The sequence below is a fragment of the Desmodus rotundus genome, chromosome 5 (genome assembly GCF_022682495.2).
Source record: "Desmodus rotundus isolate HL8 chromosome 5, HLdesRot8A.1, whole genome shotgun sequence".
Taxonomy (NCBI): Eukaryota; Metazoa; Chordata; class Mammalia; order Chiroptera; family Phyllostomidae; genus Desmodus; species Desmodus rotundus.
In genome coordinates this window covers 64,646,241-64,666,370 of record NC_071391.1, presented here as the reverse complement: position 1 = coordinate 64,666,370, position 20,130 = coordinate 64,646,241, and the positions used below count along the sequence as shown (strand labels likewise).

Sequence of the window (20,130 nt, the reverse complement as noted above, 5' to 3'; positions counted from 1 at the left end):
CTATTCGAGGTCGTTTATGGTTCCATATGAATTTCTGCAATGTTTGTTCTATATCTGTGAAATATGTCATGGGTACTCTAATAGGGATTGCATTGAATCTATAAATTGCTTTGGGTAGTATGGCCATTTTGATGATGTTAATTCTTCCAATCCATGAACATGGTACATGCTTCCATTTGTTTGTATCTTCCTTAATTTCTTTCTTCAGTGTTGTGTAGTTTTCTGAGTACAGGTCTTTTACCTCCTTGGTTAGGTTTATTCCTAGGTACTTTATTTTTCTTGTTGCTATATCGAATGGGATTTTTTTTCCTGATTTGTGTTTCTGCAGTTTCATTGTTGGTGTACAGGAATGCCTTTGATTTCTGGGTATTGACTCTGTATCCAGCTATTTTGCCAAATTCATTTATTAGGTCGAGTAGTTTTTGAGTGGAGTCTATAGGGTTTTCCATGTACACTATCATGTCGTCTGCAAACAGTGACAGTTTCATTTCCTCCTTTCCAATTTGGATGCCTTTTATTGCTTTCTCTTGTCTGATTGCTGTGGCTAGGACTTCCAATACTATGTTGAATAGGAGTGGTGAGAGAGGGCATCCTTGTCTTGTTCCTGATCTTAGTGGAAAAGCTCTAAGTTTTTGTCCATTGAGTGTGATGTTGGCTGTAGGTCTCTCATATATGGCCTTTATTATGTTGAGGAATGCTCCCTCTACTCCCACTTTGCTGAGTGTTTTTATCAGAAATGGGTGCTGTATCTTATCAAATGCTTTTTCCGCATCTATTGATATGATCATGTGATTTTTGTCTTTGCTGTTGTTGATGTGATGTATTATGTTTATTGATTTGCGAATATTGTACCATCCTTGCATCCCTGGGATGAATCCCACTTGGTCATGGTGGATGATCTTTTTAATATATTGCTGGATGCGGTTTGCTAATATTTTGTTGAGAATTTTAGCGTCTATGTTCATCAGCGATATTGGCCTGAAGTTTTCTTTCTTCGTTGTGTCTTTATCTGGTTTTGGGATTAGGATGATGTTGGCTTCATAAAAAGAGTTTGGGAGTCTTCCATCAGTTTGGATTTTTTCGAATAGTCTGTGAAGGATAGGGGTTAGTTCTTCCTTAAATGCTTTGTAGAAATCTCCTGTGAAACCATCTGGTCCAGGGCTTTTGTGTGATGGGAGTTTCTTGATGACTGCTTCAATTTCCTTTGCTGATATTGGTCTGTTCAGGTTTTCTGCTTCTTCTTCAGTCAGTTTTGGAAGATTATATTTTTCTAGAAATGTGTCCATTTCATCTAGGTTTTCAAATTTCTTAGCATATAGGTCTTCATAGTAATTTCTTACGATCCTTTGTATTTCTGTGGTATCAGTTGTAATCTCTCCACTTTCATTTCTAATTCTGTTTATTTGGATCCTCTCTCTTTTCTTCTTGATAAGCCTACTTAAAGGCTTGTCGATTTTGTTTATCTTTTCAAAGAACCAGCTTCTGGATTCATTGATCCTTACAATTGTGCTTTTAGTCTCTATGTCATTTAGTTCTGCTCTGATCTTGGTTATTTCCTTCCTTCTGCTTGCTCTGGGCTGTCTTTGTTGTTGTTCCTCCAGTTCTTGTAGGCGTAGGGTTAGGTTGTTTGTGTGAACTGTTTCTAACTTCTTAAGGTAGGCCTGTATTGCTATGAACTTCCCTCTCAGGACTGCCTTTGCCGTGTCCCATAGGTTTTGGGTTGTTGTGAGTTCGTTTTCATTTGTTTCCAGGAAGTTTTTGATTTCTTCCCTAATCTCGTTCTTGACCCATTCATTGTTTAATAGCATGCTATTCAGTCTCCATGATTTTGAGTGTTTTGGGTTTTTACCCTTGGGGTTGGTTTCTAGTTTCAGACCCTTGTGGTCAGAGAAGATGCTTGATATGATTTCAATTTTCTTGAATTTGTTGAGGGTTGCTTTGTGTCCTATCATGTGGTCTATCTTTGAAAAAGTTCCATGGACACTTGAAAAGAATGTGTATTTTGCTTCTTTGGGATGAAAAGCTCTGTATATATCAGTTAAGTCCATTTCCTCTAGGGTATTGTTAAGTGACACAATATCTTTGTTAATCTTTTGTTTGGAAGACCTGTCCATTTTTGATAGTGGGGTGTTAAAATCCCCTACTATAATTGTGTTGCTGTCAATATCTTTCTTGAAATCCTCCAAGATTTTCCTTATGTATTTGGGTGCTCCTATGTTGGGTGCATATATATTTATAATGCTTATGTCTTCTTGGTGGATTCTTCCTTTGAGTATTATGAAGTGACCTTCTGGGTCTCTCTTTATGGCCCTTCTTTGGAAGTCTATTTTGTCTGATATGAGTATTGCTACCCCTGCTTTTTTTTCCTGTCCGTTTGCTTGGAAAATTTGTTTCCAGCCCTTCACTTTCAGTCCGTGTAAGTCTTTTGTCCTGAGATGGGTCTCTTGTAGGCAGCATATGTGTGGGTCATGTTTTCTTATCCATTCAGCTGTTCTATGTCTTTTGATTGGAGCATTTAATCCATTTACGTTTAAGGTTATTATCAATAGGTAGTTATTTGTTGCCATTTTTTCCTACCTGTGTTCTTCTCTCTTTCTCTTTTCCTTCCTTTCCTTAAAGCAGTCCCTTTAGCATCTCTTGCAGAGCTGGTTTGGTGGAGCTGTATTCTTTTAGACTTCTTTTGTCTGGGAAACTCTTTATTTGGTCTTCTATCTTGATTGAGAGCCTTGCTGGGTAAAGTAGTCTTGGTTGCAGGCCTCTGGTTCTCAGTACTTGGAATATTTTTTGCCATTCTCTTCTGGCTTGGAGCGTTTCCATTGAGAAGTCAGTTGCTAACCTTATTGGGGCTCCCTTGTATGTTACTTCCTTTTTCTCCCTTGCTGCCTTTAAGATCCTCTCTTTGTCTTGGAAATTTGCCATTTTAATTATGATGTGTCTTGCAGTGGGTCTCTTTGGGTTCCTCTTGTTTGGGACTCTCTGTGATTCCTGGATTTGGGTGACTTTTTCTCTCCTCAGATTAGGGAAATTTTCCATCATTACTTTTTCAAACAGGTTTTCTATCCCTTGCTCTTCTTCTTCTCCTTCTGGTATTCCTATTATACGGATATTGTTACGTTTCATGTTGTCCTGCATTTCCCTTATTGCCTCTTCATTCTTTCTGAGCCTCTTTTCCTTTTCTTGCTCCTTCTGGGTGTTTTTTTCTACTTTATCCTCCAGCTCGCTGATCCGATCCTCTGCTTCATCAAGTCTGCTTTTCATTCCTTCTACTGTGTTCTTCAATTCAGAAATTGTATTCTTCATTTCCTCTTGGCTCTTGTTGATATTTTCTATTTCCTTTTTCATGTTGATATAGTTTGCAGTGAGTTCATTGTAGTTTCCTTGTAGTTTCTGGTAGTTCTCTTTGAGCTCAGAGAGCTCAGTGAGCTTCCTGATGACCATTGCTTTGAACTCAGTATCTGATAGTTGACTTGCCTCTTTTTCGGTTAGTATTCTTTCTGAGACTTCCTCCTTTCCTTTCATTTGGGAATTGTTTCTTTGTCTTCCCATTGTTTGTGAGGCTCTTCTTGTTGGCCTCTGTTTCTTAAATTGCTTTGTTCTGAATCCCTGGGTTTATGATATGAACTTCTATGGTAGAATGCCAATGGGATTCGGTGGTGCTGTCTCCTTACTCTCCTGTGCTCACTGGTCTTGAGCTGACGTTTATGTGTTTAACACGGTCTAACTCTAGTCTTTTCAGCACTCCAGGTTTTGTTGTCGCACCGTCAGATCTTTCAATGTCCTCTATCTTTGGTCTCTGATCTTCGTATATGCTGGAATACTGTTGGCTGTTCGCTCTGCTCCTCAGATCAGCTAGGTATTTCCCTGGCGTTGCGGGGAAGTGGATTCCGCTCCCACCTATGTTGCCGCCATCTTCCCCCCTCTTTTCGTGATGAATCTTTAAATCAAGGTATTTTCTGTGACTGGAACTTAAATGTGGGAGCTAGTTATGGTGGTTATCTGTCTATGAGTTCTTCTATATATGTTTTGGCATTTTTATTCTGACATGAGGATGTGGAGATCCAGGGCACTGTTTTTAATTTAACAGGAAAGCCCTCCCGGGATAATTTTTGGGATTAAATTTGTTATCTCAGGGTAGGATCTTGTCAATGGCTCCAATTTCAAACACATTTGAACTATTGGTTCACTTTTGGGGGGGTTTCAAACTTCCCCCCCTTAGTATCTGGTAAAGAGGCTATTACTAGCTGCAATTCAACTTGAGTGCAGTGCATTTGCCCAAACTGTTAGCTCCGCCAAAGGCCTTCCAACATGTGTGGACATAGTACTATTTCTCATAAAATAGTCACTTGGCCTCCTCACGTCACTTATGAGTGAGCTAACAGTATTTTAACTGTAACATATTTTGTATCAGATCCTATGAGAAGCAACCGCTCAACTCATAATGATCTCTTTGGAGCTTACCTTGCCCCCTTTGGTAAGCTTCAAATAGACATTTGTGATCATTTGAATTCAATGTTCTGGCCACAGTGGAAGAATACAGATTCATGTAACACCAACCAGATTAAAATTTGGAATTGTGACCGAAGCAGAGATGGGAGTCAAGAAATCCTGACTATACACCTGTATCTACCTATCTATCACCTAGCTAGCTAGCTACCTGCCTATGCACCTACCAACTATCTGTCTACTCTATCATCTGTACCTCTCCATCCATCCATCGAGAGAGAAAGGGAGAGACCATGCAAGCAAATGATAAAGAATAAAGTAAATGAGGTCCCATGTTCAGATGTGTTTGAAAAACCTTTTTCAACAAAGTCAAACAGCTTCTTTACAGCCAGAGAGCTACTTGTAAACTTTATATGCTATTGTGCACTACAAATTTTCTGGAAGGGGGTGTAGAAGACGCCAAGATCTTACCAGAAAGTTTGGAACCCGTGATACCCATGCACTCTCCCAGAAAAGGTGTTGCAAGGAGCACATATTTAGACACTCTCCGAGGGCTGTGGGAACGGAGGGACCTGAGTGCTTGTTAAAACACAAATATGTGGGCCCTAAGGTAGTGATTCTCATGCAGTAGGTCTGCGGTGGCACCAAATGTACATTTCTATCAAGTTCCCAGGTGGTGCTGATGCTGCTGGTCTGCAGGACACACTGAGAAATTCTGTTCCAGAGCAGCCTTCCCTGTGCAGATGGGAACTAGAAACCATCCACCTGGAGCTTCCCTGTCAGCTCAGCTGTCTGCTTGAGACTAAGGCTGGGGACAGTGAGCGGCCTTGTGCCACACCAGTCCTGTTCGCTGGGCTTCAGGCCCAGACAGACCCATGTTCACCTCTCCGTGGGGAGCACCTCTCCGTGCTCTTACAGGGACAGGTGCAGACCTTCTCTCGGAATAAAGTTGAAAAAGCAGGCAAATGCTCAAAAAGTTATGTTTCTATCAACTGATTCAATTACTAAAACGTAGATATTCACATGCCAATCCCTAGAATGACCCCTGCTAATTTTTTGTTTATTGATCCATTGATTTACATTTGGCATTGGGAAAGCTAGGAGGAACATTCTTGGATCTAAGGGGTTTCTCAGTACAGTTTACCCATCTCCACTCTGCCAAAATCATCATAAAATGCAACTGAAACTCTCCACTCAGCTTCACTCAACATATCCACTCCAGTCTGGAGGGATGAGCCTGCAGCCCTCTCCCTGGTTCCCTTCACTGCCTGGGTCTGTTCATTTTTGATGTTGGCTCAGCTTGAGTAGAGCTTCTGTTGTGAAGCGTTTCTTGAACCATATACGGTGTCCCCCTATGTACTGCGTAGAGAAAATCTCTCTTGTTAGACACTCTCAGAGAACCATGTTTCTTTTCTTTACCCCAGTTGTAATTTGTACTTATTTGATTCGTATCTGTGTCCCCAACTAGACTGTGAACTCCACAAAAGTAATGAGGTTTTGTTCTTTAGTGTATCCCCAGCATCCACTTTAGTTAGGTGCTCAATTAATATTTATTGGATGGATGGGTAGACGGACAATGTTCTACTCCAACAGCAAACCTGAGAAATCAGGAATCAAACGGAAGTGTCAAGGAATGTGAAAAGTGCTTAGAGTCACTTTGGGGGCTACCCTGGGAGAAAGGAATCAGCAGATTTCTCTGCACCAAAGAAGTGGCCACTGCTCCCTGCAGAAGCACTTAATTCACTGAGCTTTCATTGTTTTATCTCCAAAGTAGAATAGAAGCTCTTCAGGGGCAGAAACCAAGTTGTTTTGGTTCATCTCAACATCTTATGTGCCTGCATTTAACAGACACTTATTAAATGTGTGGGGATGGGCAACGTTTAGGAAAACAGAAGGGACCTGATGTCTTCAGCTCAGTGGACCCCGATGTTCCCAAATAGAGAGTGTTTGCCTACTTCATTAGTTTCCTGTCTCCCTATATTGCCCCAACTTCACCAGAGCTGCTAAGCCCCTCATTTTAAACATCAGGCAGGTAAGGCCCAAAGAGACTAAATGACCCGTCCAAAGCCATGCAACGTTCATGGCAGAGTGAACATTAGAACTTCAGATCTGTTGCTCTTTCCACTTCGTCAGCCAGTGATACTCTCTAGGCAAGCTGGCCCCGAAAGGGGCTTCTCAGTGCCAGTACCAGTACCACTGCCAGTGCCAGTACCAGTACCACTGCCAGTGCCAGTGCCAGTGCCAGTGCCATTACCAGTACCACTACCAGTACGAGTACCACTGCCAGTGCCAGTGCCAGTACCAGTACCACTGCCAGTGCCAGTACCAGTACCACTGCCAGTGCCAGTACCAGTACCACTGCCAGTGCCAGTGCCAGTGCCAGTGCCAGTACCACTACCAGTACCAGTACCAGTGCCAGTACCAGTGCCAGACCGACCAAACTCCGTCAGAATTTCAGTTAGCATAGCCTGGTACAATTAATTCTAAATTCTGGATTTAGTCTTCTTACAAAAAACAAACAAAACAAACTAAAACAGCGAGTGAGCTACATTCACCAAGAAACACCGGCAAGAAAAAGGAATACTTTAAAAGGACAATTTTTTATGAGGGAAGCTTAAAATACACCAAAAGACAAATTACACCACATAACACCATTTGTTGAAAATACCTTTTTTATTATAAACAATATAAATATTTTCTAATACATTTTGCAAATTTAACACACTTTATTTTCTTTGCCTAAGTTTTTATAAACAAGGTCCCTCAGCACAATGAGCCTCCCTGACGGCCATTCAATAAATGCCAGGCGCCAGGCACTGTAAAAGGTTCTGAGGGATTTGACCAAAAAATGAAAGAAAAAAGCACTGCTGCGTATCCTCAAGAGGACTACAGTCGATTTAAACTGTTTTCTTTATTTTGGGTGCCTCTATTTTAATATATATCCTTCCAATCTATGAATAATACATTTTAGTCTATATCTGTACAGCCTACACATTCCAGGTAAACTCGACAGTTAAAACAATTATTTTGATTAAAATAGGGTAAAAATGTTACTTTTAGTCTTAATCAGATAATTTATGAGAAAGTGATGCTGTGGTCTTAGATCATTTTGATAACAATTTTAATACTTTACTTTGATATTTTTGAAAGACCTGAAATATTTGAATACAGAGAGATTTTCTCTATCTTCTACAAATATGCAAAGAAACATTTGTCATCTTTGAGAGTAGCCATCGAGTCATTGCCAGAAGTGAAAATTAAACAGAATCCAAAGGTCACATCTACTGTCCTCACTATTAGCCTCTGCCTCCCATCTTCAGTGACTTTGATATGTCCTTAGTGTCTGTAATATTTTCAAATGTTACAAATATTTTCAGCGCAAAACCCATATTATTTTTTGTAAAGTTGTTTACAACATATTTATTACAGACAGACATTTCCCTTTGGTTTATCTTTGCTCTTCTATAGCTACCAATGGTCTCCCAAATTGTACTTTATATTATTTTATACTTTCTGACAAAGATGATTTATTAATTACATAAATGTGATTTATTTTTATGCCTTTGCAAAATTTTCTTATAAATATATTAAAAAATATGCTGTCTCTTTGACAGACGATATGTTCCATTTTTGATGTGGGAAATATAGCCAATAATTGCTTCTGTATCGCACATAAGAATTAAGTGATCCTTAGAAATACTGAATCTCATTATCTGAAAACTCAACGTGGTTCCAGCCACATACAGACATAAAGATACTTCATATTCAAAGATAACTTACTGCAGCTTGTTCACAGAACGAAGCTTTCCCCTGATATCGTTCCCTCTCCCTGCCCCCTCCCTCCCATATCCTTGGAAGTATTCTCCCAAATGTTCTTCAGGATTTAAATAACAATATTTAAAAGACACTTAACATCCCAATAGGGAATTTGCTGGCATGACACGAACGATACGGTTGCTCCAGATGCTGTATTCAAACTGTATGGGCCCGTTGAAAAAATAGATATAACCTATAAGGAAAAGAGCAAAAATATTTTTTTAGTTTGAAAAAAATAAGGGTTTACTCCAGCTACCATTAAAAGTCTACTCTGATAGATGCCACATTTTTTAACATGCCAATGTTTGTCTTATTTATCTTTATAAACCCTACTATTGCTTTAACATATTGCTTGTAGTTTAAGGGACGAAAACGGTCTAAAGGTCCCCAGCTCTCCTGAATTATCACCTCACATTAGTTGTCTCATTTTGATTTCCGCAGTATGGATATTAGTTGTTTGTTGTAAGTTAGGGATAATATCCCTTTTCATAATTCAAGTAAAAATCATTATATAATTATGACAACCTTTGGCCTTCCTATGTAACTTACTCCCCACCCTCCCCCTGATTTGAATTATGGCAATATTCCTTGCATCTTGGCATCTTTGAGGGCGGTTTAAGGTACTGTTTGAGGTTTGGCATCTTTTACTTGTAGGATTAGCAATGATTAAGTAAAATTCTCATTTATTTGAAGCACAATATTTTTTGTTTGCTGTCTGTGGAAGTAGTCACACAGGAATGACTAATGTCTTAACTGCCATACACTTATTATCCCATCTAAGTCCTGTATAAAAACCTTTTAGAAGGGAAATGGTTTTGAGGGGTTCCAGAAGCCCCCCTTCAGTCAGTGAAATGGGGTTAGTTACCACTTTTCTCGTAGACAGCATCTACATTGTCTCCAATCCCTGGGAACTCCTCCTCTATCAGTCTGGGGTAGTCCTTATCCATCGTATGGTTAGTATCATCGTAGCTATTTAATAAGGAAAAAAAGTCTTAAGTAGGTTGCATTTTTTAGAAATTACCTTAAAAAGGATACAATAGATATAATGGCATCTTCAAAATTGACAAGCTTAAAAATTTTAAGTCCATTTAAAACATCTGGTAGCTTCTAAAAATAAGGAATTACAATACTGAGTATTTAGTGGATGTTTGGTGAGTATATTTTGACTTGCCTAAAGGCCATCTTTGGAAAGACAGTTACAAGCTCATTTCCATTTTACAAATTGCATATGTGTTATAAAAGTCTGTTATTAGGAAAGTGTTCTTAGGTGAAATCAATGTATGTAAATGCATTGAACAATTTTCTATTGATCTCTTTTGCTTGTGAAAGAAATGAGTGTAGCTGAGTTGAGCTACGACAAACAGCTAAGAAAGAAAAGGATGGCTCAGATGAGGTGAGAATTATACAACTATGTATATTTTCAAGAGGATGAAACTTTAAAATCTCCATCTGAGAGGCTGCCTGCAGGAGATGACACAATACAGAAATTAATATGGCTGGCTTAACATTTTAAACAAAGCAGGAGACACTAATTTAACGCAGTGAGAGCTGTTCAAGGCTCACTTGGCCTCTACGACGTGAGGCAACGGGTCAGGAAGCGTGGCTGCCGTACCTCCAGACCTGGCTCCCTGAGAAGAAGAGAGTCTTCCCCGTGTCCTCAAGGTGAACAGCCGCACTTATCTTCTTAACCTCTTTTGGAAGTCCTAGTTCAGATATTTTTTTGGGATAACCTTCCAGAATGTCATAACCATTCAGAGCCCAAAATTTTCTGCCTAGAATAAGTAAAAGGTGGTTTTATTATCCAAGGGAATCTATTCGGAATCACACATAGACATTTACTTTAATAAAGACTCATACATTTAGAAATAAATTAGTATTTGTGGTCAATAATCACTTACTTAGAAACAAATTAGCATTGGTGGCCACCATGTTTATGAAACAGAAATATGAACATTCTTCAAACAAAAATATGACTTAAGGTCTTAATTTCCTAATTATGAATATGGCCACCAAATATAATAGTTAATTTGGCAATTTATTACCTCTGCATATTAAGTTTAAAGCTAGGTGAAAAATACATTAAGATTTCTGCATGGATAAGAAGCACAGTAGGAAGAGTAAATAGACTGAAAACTCAAATTATATATGAGATAAAAATTTGTTATTTCTGCCTCTAAAAAATAACTTCATTGTAGCATTAATTATAAGAGTCAACACAAACACCACAAACACTGCCAGTAGAACGCTGTGTAACCATTGGAAATTATGGTCATGAAGGTGGAGCGACAACCTGGAAAATTTTTCAGGATTTTGTGTGAAGGTAACAAGTAGAATATTAAAATACATATATAATATGAATATAAATATTTAAAAATAGTGTTACATATAGTGAAGGACTAGGAAAGAGAGAAAATGAAATATGCTAAATAGACTTTTTAGGAGGGCGAATTATGGATAATATTTTTTCAATTTTTCAAAATTTACACTGTTATAATGCTTGCTCAGTAAGTAATTTTTATTTTATATGTTAAAGATTTTATTTATTTATTTTTTAGAGAGAGGGGAAGGGAGAGAGAAAGGGAGGGAGAGAAACATAAATATGGGAGAGGTACATCGATCGGTTGCCTCTTGCAAGCCCCAGCTGGGGACCTGGCCCTCAGCCCAGGCATGTGCCGTGACTGGGAATCAAACCAGCAACCTTTTGGTTCACAGGCTGGCCCTCAATCTGCTGAGCCACACCAGCTAGGGCTGTAAATAATTTTTAAAAGGAAATAGAAAAACTGACATTATTGCTATGAAACAAAAAGTAGGTATTTATCATATATGAGGGGGACTCAAAGAACTATCTTCTGGAGGGCAGGCCCCTTGTAATACAGGCTTCCCCCCTAGATGAGTGTTCTAGGAACCTGTCTATGTCAGTGTACCAGCTGGTGTTGTTGTGAGAGGCTGTGGTTGGCTTCAGGGAATTCATTTGCTCATTTCATGATGGGTGATTTATGAATGCACCTGCCCGCACCAGTGCAGTGAGTGTTCAGCAGTTTTTGACCAAAAACTTCATGACCCCCACCCTCCCTATTTACCCAGTCTTGCCCTGAGCAACTTTTTTTGTTTCTCTGAATGAAAAGTCCTCAAAGGGAAACATTTTGCCAATGTGGAAGAGGTGAACAAAAACTGACAGAAGCATTAAAAGTCATCAAAATCAATGACTTCAAAAACTGTTTTGAGCAGTGGGAAAAACATCTCGACAGGTGTATTGTATTAAGTAGAGAGTACTTTGAAGGTAACTGAAGTTTAAGCATGTAAGAATAAATACACAATTTTTTATTTAAAAATTCCAGTTTTTTGGGTCCCCCTTCATATATTTATGATAGCCTTATATACCTATCATAATAATGTACACTTGTTACCTGTCAAATCTGAGGACACTTGGTAGAAAGGTTTCAGGCGCTTTCTGTCTTCCATTTTGTTATACTTGGTTCTTAATTTAGGTGTATTTTCAGGGGTGATCATTTTACTAAGTCTCGGTAGCACCAAGTTCATCCCTGCCTGCCCTGCACGTGTAGGAGGCCTTGTCGGCGGAAGGCTTACCTCGAAAGATGAAGATAAGGTCATGAGAAGGGTGCTCGTATGCAGCATCAATGCGGTTGGGAAGTTCTGGCCAAAACGATTTTGTTAAAAACAGCTCCGCGTCAACCTGCTGAGGATGCAGGCGCCAGAAGAATCTAACACAAAAATAAAAATCCAGTTTTCTGTCACTTCGTAAGTGCAATATTTCTATCCTGCTAGCCACCTGTCTCTACATCAATGCAGATAAATTAGACACGGCCATTCTCGAACACCTGTGACGGAGCAAAGGTTTCCATTTCCCTTTAAGTGCCAGTTAACCAAGCTGTTGCTATCCTAACTCTAGCCTAAGTATTCAAATTTAAAGTCTCATAGAACCTTTGTGAAAGGCTGTAAGTCTTTTGTGGGTTGAGGCTGTGTTTTGCTCAATTTTTCATACCTTGCAAGTGGCGAGCAAATATACCAGGCCCTGCATAGAGCGCTACAAAGAAAACATGAGTTACATAACCTATGTCGGCCAAGATCTCGTGGCCTGGGGAACCTTAACGGGAAAATACCTGCAGTAGAGTATAGTGTCCCTACAGCTGTAACAGAGGAGGGAGAAAAGCTAATGGGTCACAGATGAGGAAACAATTAGTTGATGAATGAGTGGATGAAAAAAAGCTTATTTATAAACATACCAATATTAAAAATTACTATTTCATTTTTCATTTCCCACAGGTTTAGGTTGTAAAGCACTCCCTCTCTCGTACTCCCACATGTGTACCCAGTGCAAAGCCTTTCACACCAAAAGGAGTTCATGTGGACATTACAAGTAACAGTTTGTTGATATGGTAATTAATTTCCATATTTCTGTTCTTACATAAATTGGATTTATATATTTACTTGATTATCTTTCTAAAAAAGACTATACCAAAAATCTAAATATATCTGCACAATGCCAAGGTTATTCATTGAAAAGTAAGATGTTTATGCATTAGTCCTTTGTTTCATCTGAAATATGTAAATAAACTGCTCGAAGTTCTATTATTTTCACTTTTAACTCCACCGTCAGAAGTACGACTGGATGTTTGGCGATCTGCTGACACAGCTTCACAGATGTTTGTTACCTGCAGATTTTACCAAATCACATCAAGATTACCTACCTGTCTTTAAAGATTATTGTTTCTCCTCGGAGACCGGTAATGGCATCAAGGGATAAAGAGGGATCACATCTGTCTGGTGTTTTGGGGTGTTTAGGGTTGGGGTCTTCGTCTCCTGGACCTGCGATCATAAAATAAATGAAAGAAGTTACCGAGCATGACCTGACTGCTGACCGGGTCCTGCTAACGGAGAGTGGAGTGGGTTCCCTCTCGGGGGCGGGGGGGGGGGGGGGGGGGCGGGGAGGAGGGGCAGGAAATCCTGCTGCTCCTACACGATGGTCCAAATACCACCTAGTCCTACTTCCTTCCTCCAGGGCTACCAAGGTCTTGCAGGTGGGACTTCACCTCCTGCTTTCCTCCCTCCAGACCCTTTGAGATTCATCTGAAGTACAAATTTATGTTTCTTGAGGATGATGACAGAAATGGGGGGTAAGGGACTTTGAGAAAATCTCCCCATGCTTTGCACAACCTAGTGAGAGACTGCTCTTGAGAAACACATTCTTCTTAAAGCCATTTCTGGTGGTCCATCGTCCCTGTTGGAGCCCTCATCTGAGCTCTTTCTCTCGCCTATTTCTCCAGCTGTCCACGTCAGCTAATGTTGCTTCACAGTTTACCACAGCGCTGCTGCAGCTCGGTAAAAAGCCAGAGGCGGGCCTTCAGCCACACTAAAATGACTCGCCATGTGATTACAACTTTGCCAGCTCACATGAGTGCAAAAGGGGTGCTGTATACAACAACCATTCTAAACTGCTTTTTCTTCACCCAGTTCATACAGGTTCTATCATCAAGTCTCCTGATCACAGTATTGTAGAAATAGTAAGAATTGCAAAGCACTTGCGCACACCTACACTAGCTGCTACAGTAGATTTAAATCCAGAGGGGAAATAATGGGTTGGGTAGTATAAGCACATTTTCTGAGCTGTGCTCTGGAAGTGTTTACAGTGATGACTGTGCACCAAGGCTTCAGTTCCATTTTTGGTAGGTAATTTTGCTTGTTTGGTTTAGGTTTAATGACTTTACAAATATTATTGACAATTTGGAAGGAAAAAAGGAAGACAGTCATACAGTGGTCAATGTATATGTTGATTAAAAACTACTACAGACCACTTGAATGGTTTATACTGTGGCAAACCAGAGTGGTTGAAAGAATGCCCAGAATTTATAAAAGCTGGTTAAGATATCACTTTCACCTCCAGCTGTAGATAGGCGATTTAAACTCTGCAGGGCTTAATGTCTTCATTGGTTAAATGGGGGATAAAATATTTTCCTTTTGTATGTCAGATGTGTTTGGAGGGTATCAAATGTACCTTGCAACATAGAAAGTACAAACACAAAGAGCTATATTCTAGAAAAACTTTGGAGAATAGAATATTTTCTACTTGAGCAGGTAGGTCGATTTGGAAAAAATAAACCAGCATGCTTTCTCAGGGTTTAATAACAATACCACAACAGCAAAAGTGATAATGGTAAATTCACAAGTAATTTAGTAAATAAATGTATATATCTAATTTGTTTTTAAGCTGATAAAATAAGAGTTACCATAGAGAGACTGGATCCCCTGTACGTCATCATCAGGGAGCACGAAGTGACTTTTGCCGGTGTAGGTGTAGATGGGAAACATGAGGGCCCCCGGGTCCTTGGAGTGGTCGAGACCTAACGAGTGGCCAAACTCATGGGCAGCCACGAGAAACAAGTTGTAGCCTGTACGAAAACACAGCAACAAGGAGAAAACAAGTCCTCCAATGACTACTTAATGAGAGGAACGCTATTTTTCTCATCCATTTTGCATGTCACCGTTTCCTGTCCTTTGCTGTTTTACTCACTTTTTAAAACTAGCGTTCAGTTGCTTAAGGTAAGATTCAAAAATTGGCTTAATCTTTATAAATAACTTTGTGCTCTCACTATAGTGGCACATAATTAGAGTAGCAACAGATTGCTCTCAAGTCATTATAATCAGTAAGAATTTACTAGCAATCCTGACCTCTGTTTCCTCAGGGCAGATGAGGAAAGTGCACTGTGGTGGGAGACCTTACGTGAGGGTTCACACAGGGTGGGCAAAAGGGGCTTTACTGTGGTGAGTACAAGGAACAGAGTTTATTTTTGTATTATTAATTAATTATTGTATTATTTTTCTACAAAAAAAAACTGTAAACCTTCTTTCTCCCCATCCTGTACACAGGATGCTGCCTGGAACACCATCCAAACAGAGGCAGCGTCCAAAGGGATGGAAACCAGGTATGGAGAGCACAGTGAATGGGGTCTCTGAGGATCTACTCGGGAACAAATTCCATCCAAATGATCCTTTTCAGAATATCTCTAGACCTCCGAGTTCACAGAAACACAAATGCTGAGGAGGATTGGCCCGCTTCCCTCCACCTGAGAAGACTATGATTCTATATTTACATTATTTCCTCTACTTATTCTTTCCACTAGTTTTTTAGCTTCCTAATACTGTACTAGTATTTTAAATTGGAAAAAGATTAAAATAAAAAGAATACATGAAAACTGGAGCCAGTGGCTTCAGTTGGACCTTAAATCCCCTTCGCTGTCACAGCCTATGCCTGCAGAAAATGCATAATTAGGTCAGTAAATCGTGCAGCCCCTGAGAGCAATCAACGTTCACACAATCTGTGTGACAAGTAATCAGTCACTGAAATGACTAGTAATGGACACAATTTTGGCCTTCAGCTGAAAAGTTAATCCTGATTTATATTTGGGGATACTTTCATTAATTTCAATTAAATATTTCTAACCCAGAATATATGCAGAAACCTAAAACTGAGGTTTATTGTGACTCTATCTTAAAAATGCTAAATGTTGTTCTTTCTGTCTAAAACCATTATTACCTATTAAATCATCAGAAAATAAATATGTAAATTCTTATCTTTCCTTCCAAAGACAGACTGGAGACAGGGGAGCTGAGACATTGATCATTCAAGGCCCAGTTTTACTCTTTGAAAAAATAATCCTTTTAATTTAAACTAATAATAAAAATCAGCTATCTATAAAGACTACCTCTAACTGTCACAAGTCAGGGTCAGTACAGCTTCTGAGTTACCCTAAGTCCTAGCTGGAACAACCTGTTTTTCCAAAATCAATATTTCCAATTCTTTAGAGCCTTGAAGATTCAAATAGTGACTGAAGTTATTCAACCCTCAGTTTTATTTTGCTCTTGTAAACACAGCTTTCGTCTTGTCTGTCTCATGCTGTTTGGGGTCAGACACTATCTTGGTTTGTTAGACTGGTAGGTGTAAAATCAGTGATACAGACAAGACTGGAACAGGTAACTCACATAACAGGAAACAGAAATTTGACTGGGCTTGTGCCTTAATATTTCTACCGGGGTAGAAATTTAAAAAATAAATAAAAACTAGTTAAATGCACACCCAACTCACCTCTGACCTACATATCCAGCTCTAGTGGTTTTAAGATAAATGTCTGTTATAAACTGTACTTACAGGCCAAAAGGTACCCATAATAACACCACACTGGTCAGCAGAAAGGCATTTCAGTCCATTTCAAAGTGAACTGGTCCACTTAAATGCTGCCCACTTAAGTGTCCACTTAAATGCACTTAAGTATCCCTTAAGCCACTAAGCTAGGCAGATTTTGCTAATTTTCAATTTTTTTACATTGGTTTATAGAGTTGTCACTTTAGAGACTAATAAGATAAACTTTTATACTTTTTTGGAAAATATAATCAAATACCAAATATAATTTATATGCTTTTACATATAATGCACATGAATTTTAACTTCTTATCAATGGGTTTACTGTCTAATCTAATCTTGTAATCATTAATTATATCTTTAAAAGAAATATTACCTTTGGAGGAACTTGTCCAAGTTTCGTCATCATCAAAATGGGCGTCTCCTCCATAATTGGGCCCAGGAGGGAAAGCATGAGCCAGCAGACCAGAGGGCCCATCAAATGGATAGAAGTCGCCGTGCTCTACACAAAAGCAAGAGTCAGAATCTAATTATACCCAGTGGTGCCTAGAACAGGAGCCTGGTGAATTTTTGTTGAATTCTGTAAAAAGCAATGAATGACTTAAAGAATAAATTTTAACACAGAGCCAATAAGGGGCAGAATATACAAATATTTCAAACATGATTCTGCATCATTACCTTTAGTTCCAAAGGAGATCATAATGTCAGCAGTGCCGTCGTGAAGTCTGGTGAAATTCAGCGGCGTCACATCAGACCAAACTTTGAAGGCTTTTCTGAATGCCTTTTCAACTTCAGAATGAGTCATATCAGGGGTATAATTCACAATTCTAGCCAATAGAAAAGGTTTCAGTTATATTTTTAGAAGGTGAAAGTTATTTTAGAATATATTTTCTTGGAATACAGCTTTTTAACTCAGAATGTAATAGCTTCTCTAAAAGTTCTACTGGAGGTCTGTTGTTTCAATTTATTAATTATGATGTCATACAAAGATTTAGAAATGAAAAATTCAATCAGACATTTTGAGTATCTCCAAACATTTAATTGGCATTTTAAATTTAAAGCATTCAGATGTTTGATAAAACTTATATTGCATGCTACAAGTGTAGAATTGCACTGCTTTAGCGTCAATAAATAACTAATTCTGTAAAGTTCCTGGGGAGAGTAGAACTCTCTCTTTTTAGCATTGTTATAATAAATATGCCTTATGCACTACCTTTGCAAATTTTGTGAAACCTACATTTCTATTTTGATGTATATCTGAAAGAAATACTTTGAAACTTCCAATGAAAAAATAACACCAATTAATGTAACGATAATTGATGTTATGAGACACTTTCATCAACAGTATTAAAGTTATTCCTGGACTTAACTTCCAGTTAAATATTTAAGGCCTATTTAAAAAAAGGGGGGAGCCATACATATTCTGTCATCTGTAGCTTATGCTGAAAATTAGACATTTAATACTATTAAGAAAACTAACAAAAATTAAAGAAAGATAGCCTATGATTTACCTGTAGGTTAAATTCATTTTGGACCACTTGAGGGTCCTAGGGAAAACATTGTATTCACCCACGTCAGGAACCCCGCATCTGGGTTTTTTCATGATGTCTAAGGTGTTGTCGTCAAGTCTGCCAGTCACCTCTAAGCGAAAAAAAGACTGCATTTCTCGGAGCCTGTCGGCCATGGAGTTTGCTGCAGTCTTCTTCAGGATGCCCGCAGGGTTCAGGGGATGGTAGTATGACTTGAGGTAGTGCTAGAAAAGAGACCCAAATGACCTGTGTTTAAAAGAGAAGGGCATTTATGATATATATCATATCATTGGGGTTGGTGAGACACTCTACCTCTGCAAACTGGAAGTCCTCCTCAGACAAATCTTCATCATCCTCATCGTTGCGAATGGGCAGGGACCGACAATGTGTCCAGCTCAAGAAGAGGAAGGCAGCCAGGACACCTGTGTGCATCTTGAGTGGCTGCGCCTGAAGCCTGCTGCCTTCCCACAGACGAGCACCTTTGCTTTTATAGGCCTACAATGGTGAGTCATCTTTTGTGGACAAGGTTCAACTTCCTAGTCAGTTGAAGGTAAACATGCTTACATGGCGACTTTTTTTTCCTCTCCCAAGAAGTGTGGTTTGTGGTAGAATTTGAGGGAAATATAAAATGAGGGCATCTCTCATTTCAGCAGGGTCTCAAACCCCATCTGGTAAAAAAACGGCCTCAGCATATTTATGGGCACTGTGGGAAGAAACAGAGAGTAGTGACTTTTTCACTTCATTTGGCAAAAATGTTTTTCTCTCTGCAGAAACGCACCTACTTTTACTTCTTCAGATAAGAATATGAAGATAGTGCACTTAGTTCCATAACAAAGAAACCCGTCCTACTTACAGAATGTTTATAACCTGGTAGGTTCTCAACTCTGTTTTCTTTAGAGCAATGAAACAGAAATATTATACCTGCCTGAGGGCCGTGGAATTGGACTAGAACCAAGCTTGGACTTGGAGGCATTATGGCGCATCCACAGAACCGAGTACTGTGGCTGGAATTTAAAAGCACGGAGTGACATCTCAGTGAATGTGGAGTCCTGCATGAGTTCCCCACAGGTCCAGGCAGAGGGAGGAGGACTTGTTGGAATAAAATACATGAACATATAATAGAATGGCTAACACATACTGAGGGACTTACTACATGCTAGGCTTAAAAGGTATTACCTTATTTAATCCTTACAACAGCCTTATGAAGCAGGTACTACTGAAAACCTTGTTTTCACTTTACATCTGAATAATCTGAGACATAGAGAACTTAAATACCTTTTTAAGGTCACATGGCTAATAAATGGTACTTGCAGAACATGAATCCAGGCCAGCATACTCAGTCTTCAAGCTCTTAACCACCAACCAATGTGGCGTCTACTCCATCAGTTTTCAGATATTTTCTTAAAAACTAAGCTTCTTGGTTCCCACACCTCTGGAGTACCCAGGGAAATCAGGGCTCTAGGTAAATACATGTCCAGTTTCAAATTGCTCAATTTTTATTTTTAATTTTGAATAATGGAAGTACTTTTGGTGGAAAACAATTCAGGAAGATAGTCTCCTAGGGGCCTCCAGTCTGTTACTCCTTTCAGAACATCGCACATTTAATACCATGAAACCAGAAGGCCATTTTGGTCCTTCACAGATGAAAATGAACACAGATTTATTGAATAATTGAAAATGTAAGTTAACTTCAATGACTGAGAGTCAGAGAAAAGCCCAGGTGAGGAACATAGTAAGATAAAGAGAAGAAGCATGAATATACCCTTAGGGTGAATATGGAAGGGATACCCCAATATGTGGGTAAAACACTATAATCTGTATTAGCCAGTACCTCAGAGAAAATCAGAAAAGCCTATAAAATGTAAACAGTTGCATTTGGGATTGAAAGTGGGAATTGAGGAAAATTTATTATGCTTTTATCCAAGAAACAGCCAAATACTTATAATAGATGATTTCCAATGAGTTCAAGAGTAGGTTTGGGCTCAATCAGCAACGCCAAACAATAATTTTGTTTTAAGCCTTCTCTGTGTACCACATTTAATTTTCAGATTAAGTGAAAATTAAGCAAAAGTTTGATTCATCTATTAAGCTTATAGAAAATTAGTTCATTAGAAAGCATTTGTTTTTACCAATAAATGTTCATAATCTTTTAAAGTCTCTTTAGATAATAATCCTTGAAGAACTTTA

The 20,130-nt window shown here is 38.9% G+C and overlaps 1 protein-coding gene across 1 annotated transcript; it reads right to left on the bottom strand.

Annotated features, from left to right (window-relative positions):
• Positions 1 to 7,106: 7,106 nt before the first annotated feature.
• On the bottom strand, positions 7,107 to 18,394 carry MMP13 (matrix metallopeptidase 13). Its single transcript, XM_024574620.3, has 10 exons — positions 18,256 to 18,394; positions 17,926 to 18,167; positions 17,093 to 17,241; positions 16,791 to 16,916; positions 14,505 to 14,666; positions 12,969 to 13,086; positions 11,848 to 11,981; positions 9,872 to 10,031; positions 9,125 to 9,228; positions 7,107 to 8,452 (listed from the first exon to the last, which is right to left on the bottom strand). The coding sequence occupies exons 1-10, from the start codon at positions 18,373 to 18,375 to the stop codon at positions 8,352 to 8,354; spliced, it is 1,416 nt and encodes a 471-aa protein (XP_024430388.2). The 5' UTR covers positions 18,376 to 18,394; the 3' UTR covers positions 7,107 to 8,351.
• Between the last annotated feature and the right edge of the window lie 1,736 nt (positions 18,395 to 20,130).

Coding starts and splice junctions, on each gene's coding strand:
- MMP13 (XM_024574620.3), bottom strand. CDS start 18,375: ATGCACACAGGTGTCCTGGCTGCCTTCCTCTTCTTGAGCTGGACACAT. Junction 13,087..14,504: donor GGGGATCCAGTCTCTCTATG/GTAACTCTTATT, acceptor TTATGATCGCAG/GTCCAGGAGACGAAGACCCC. Junction 9,229..9,871: donor TCAGGGAGCCAGGTCTGGAG/GTACGGCAGCCA, acceptor CTTATTAAATAG/CTACGATGATACTAACCATA.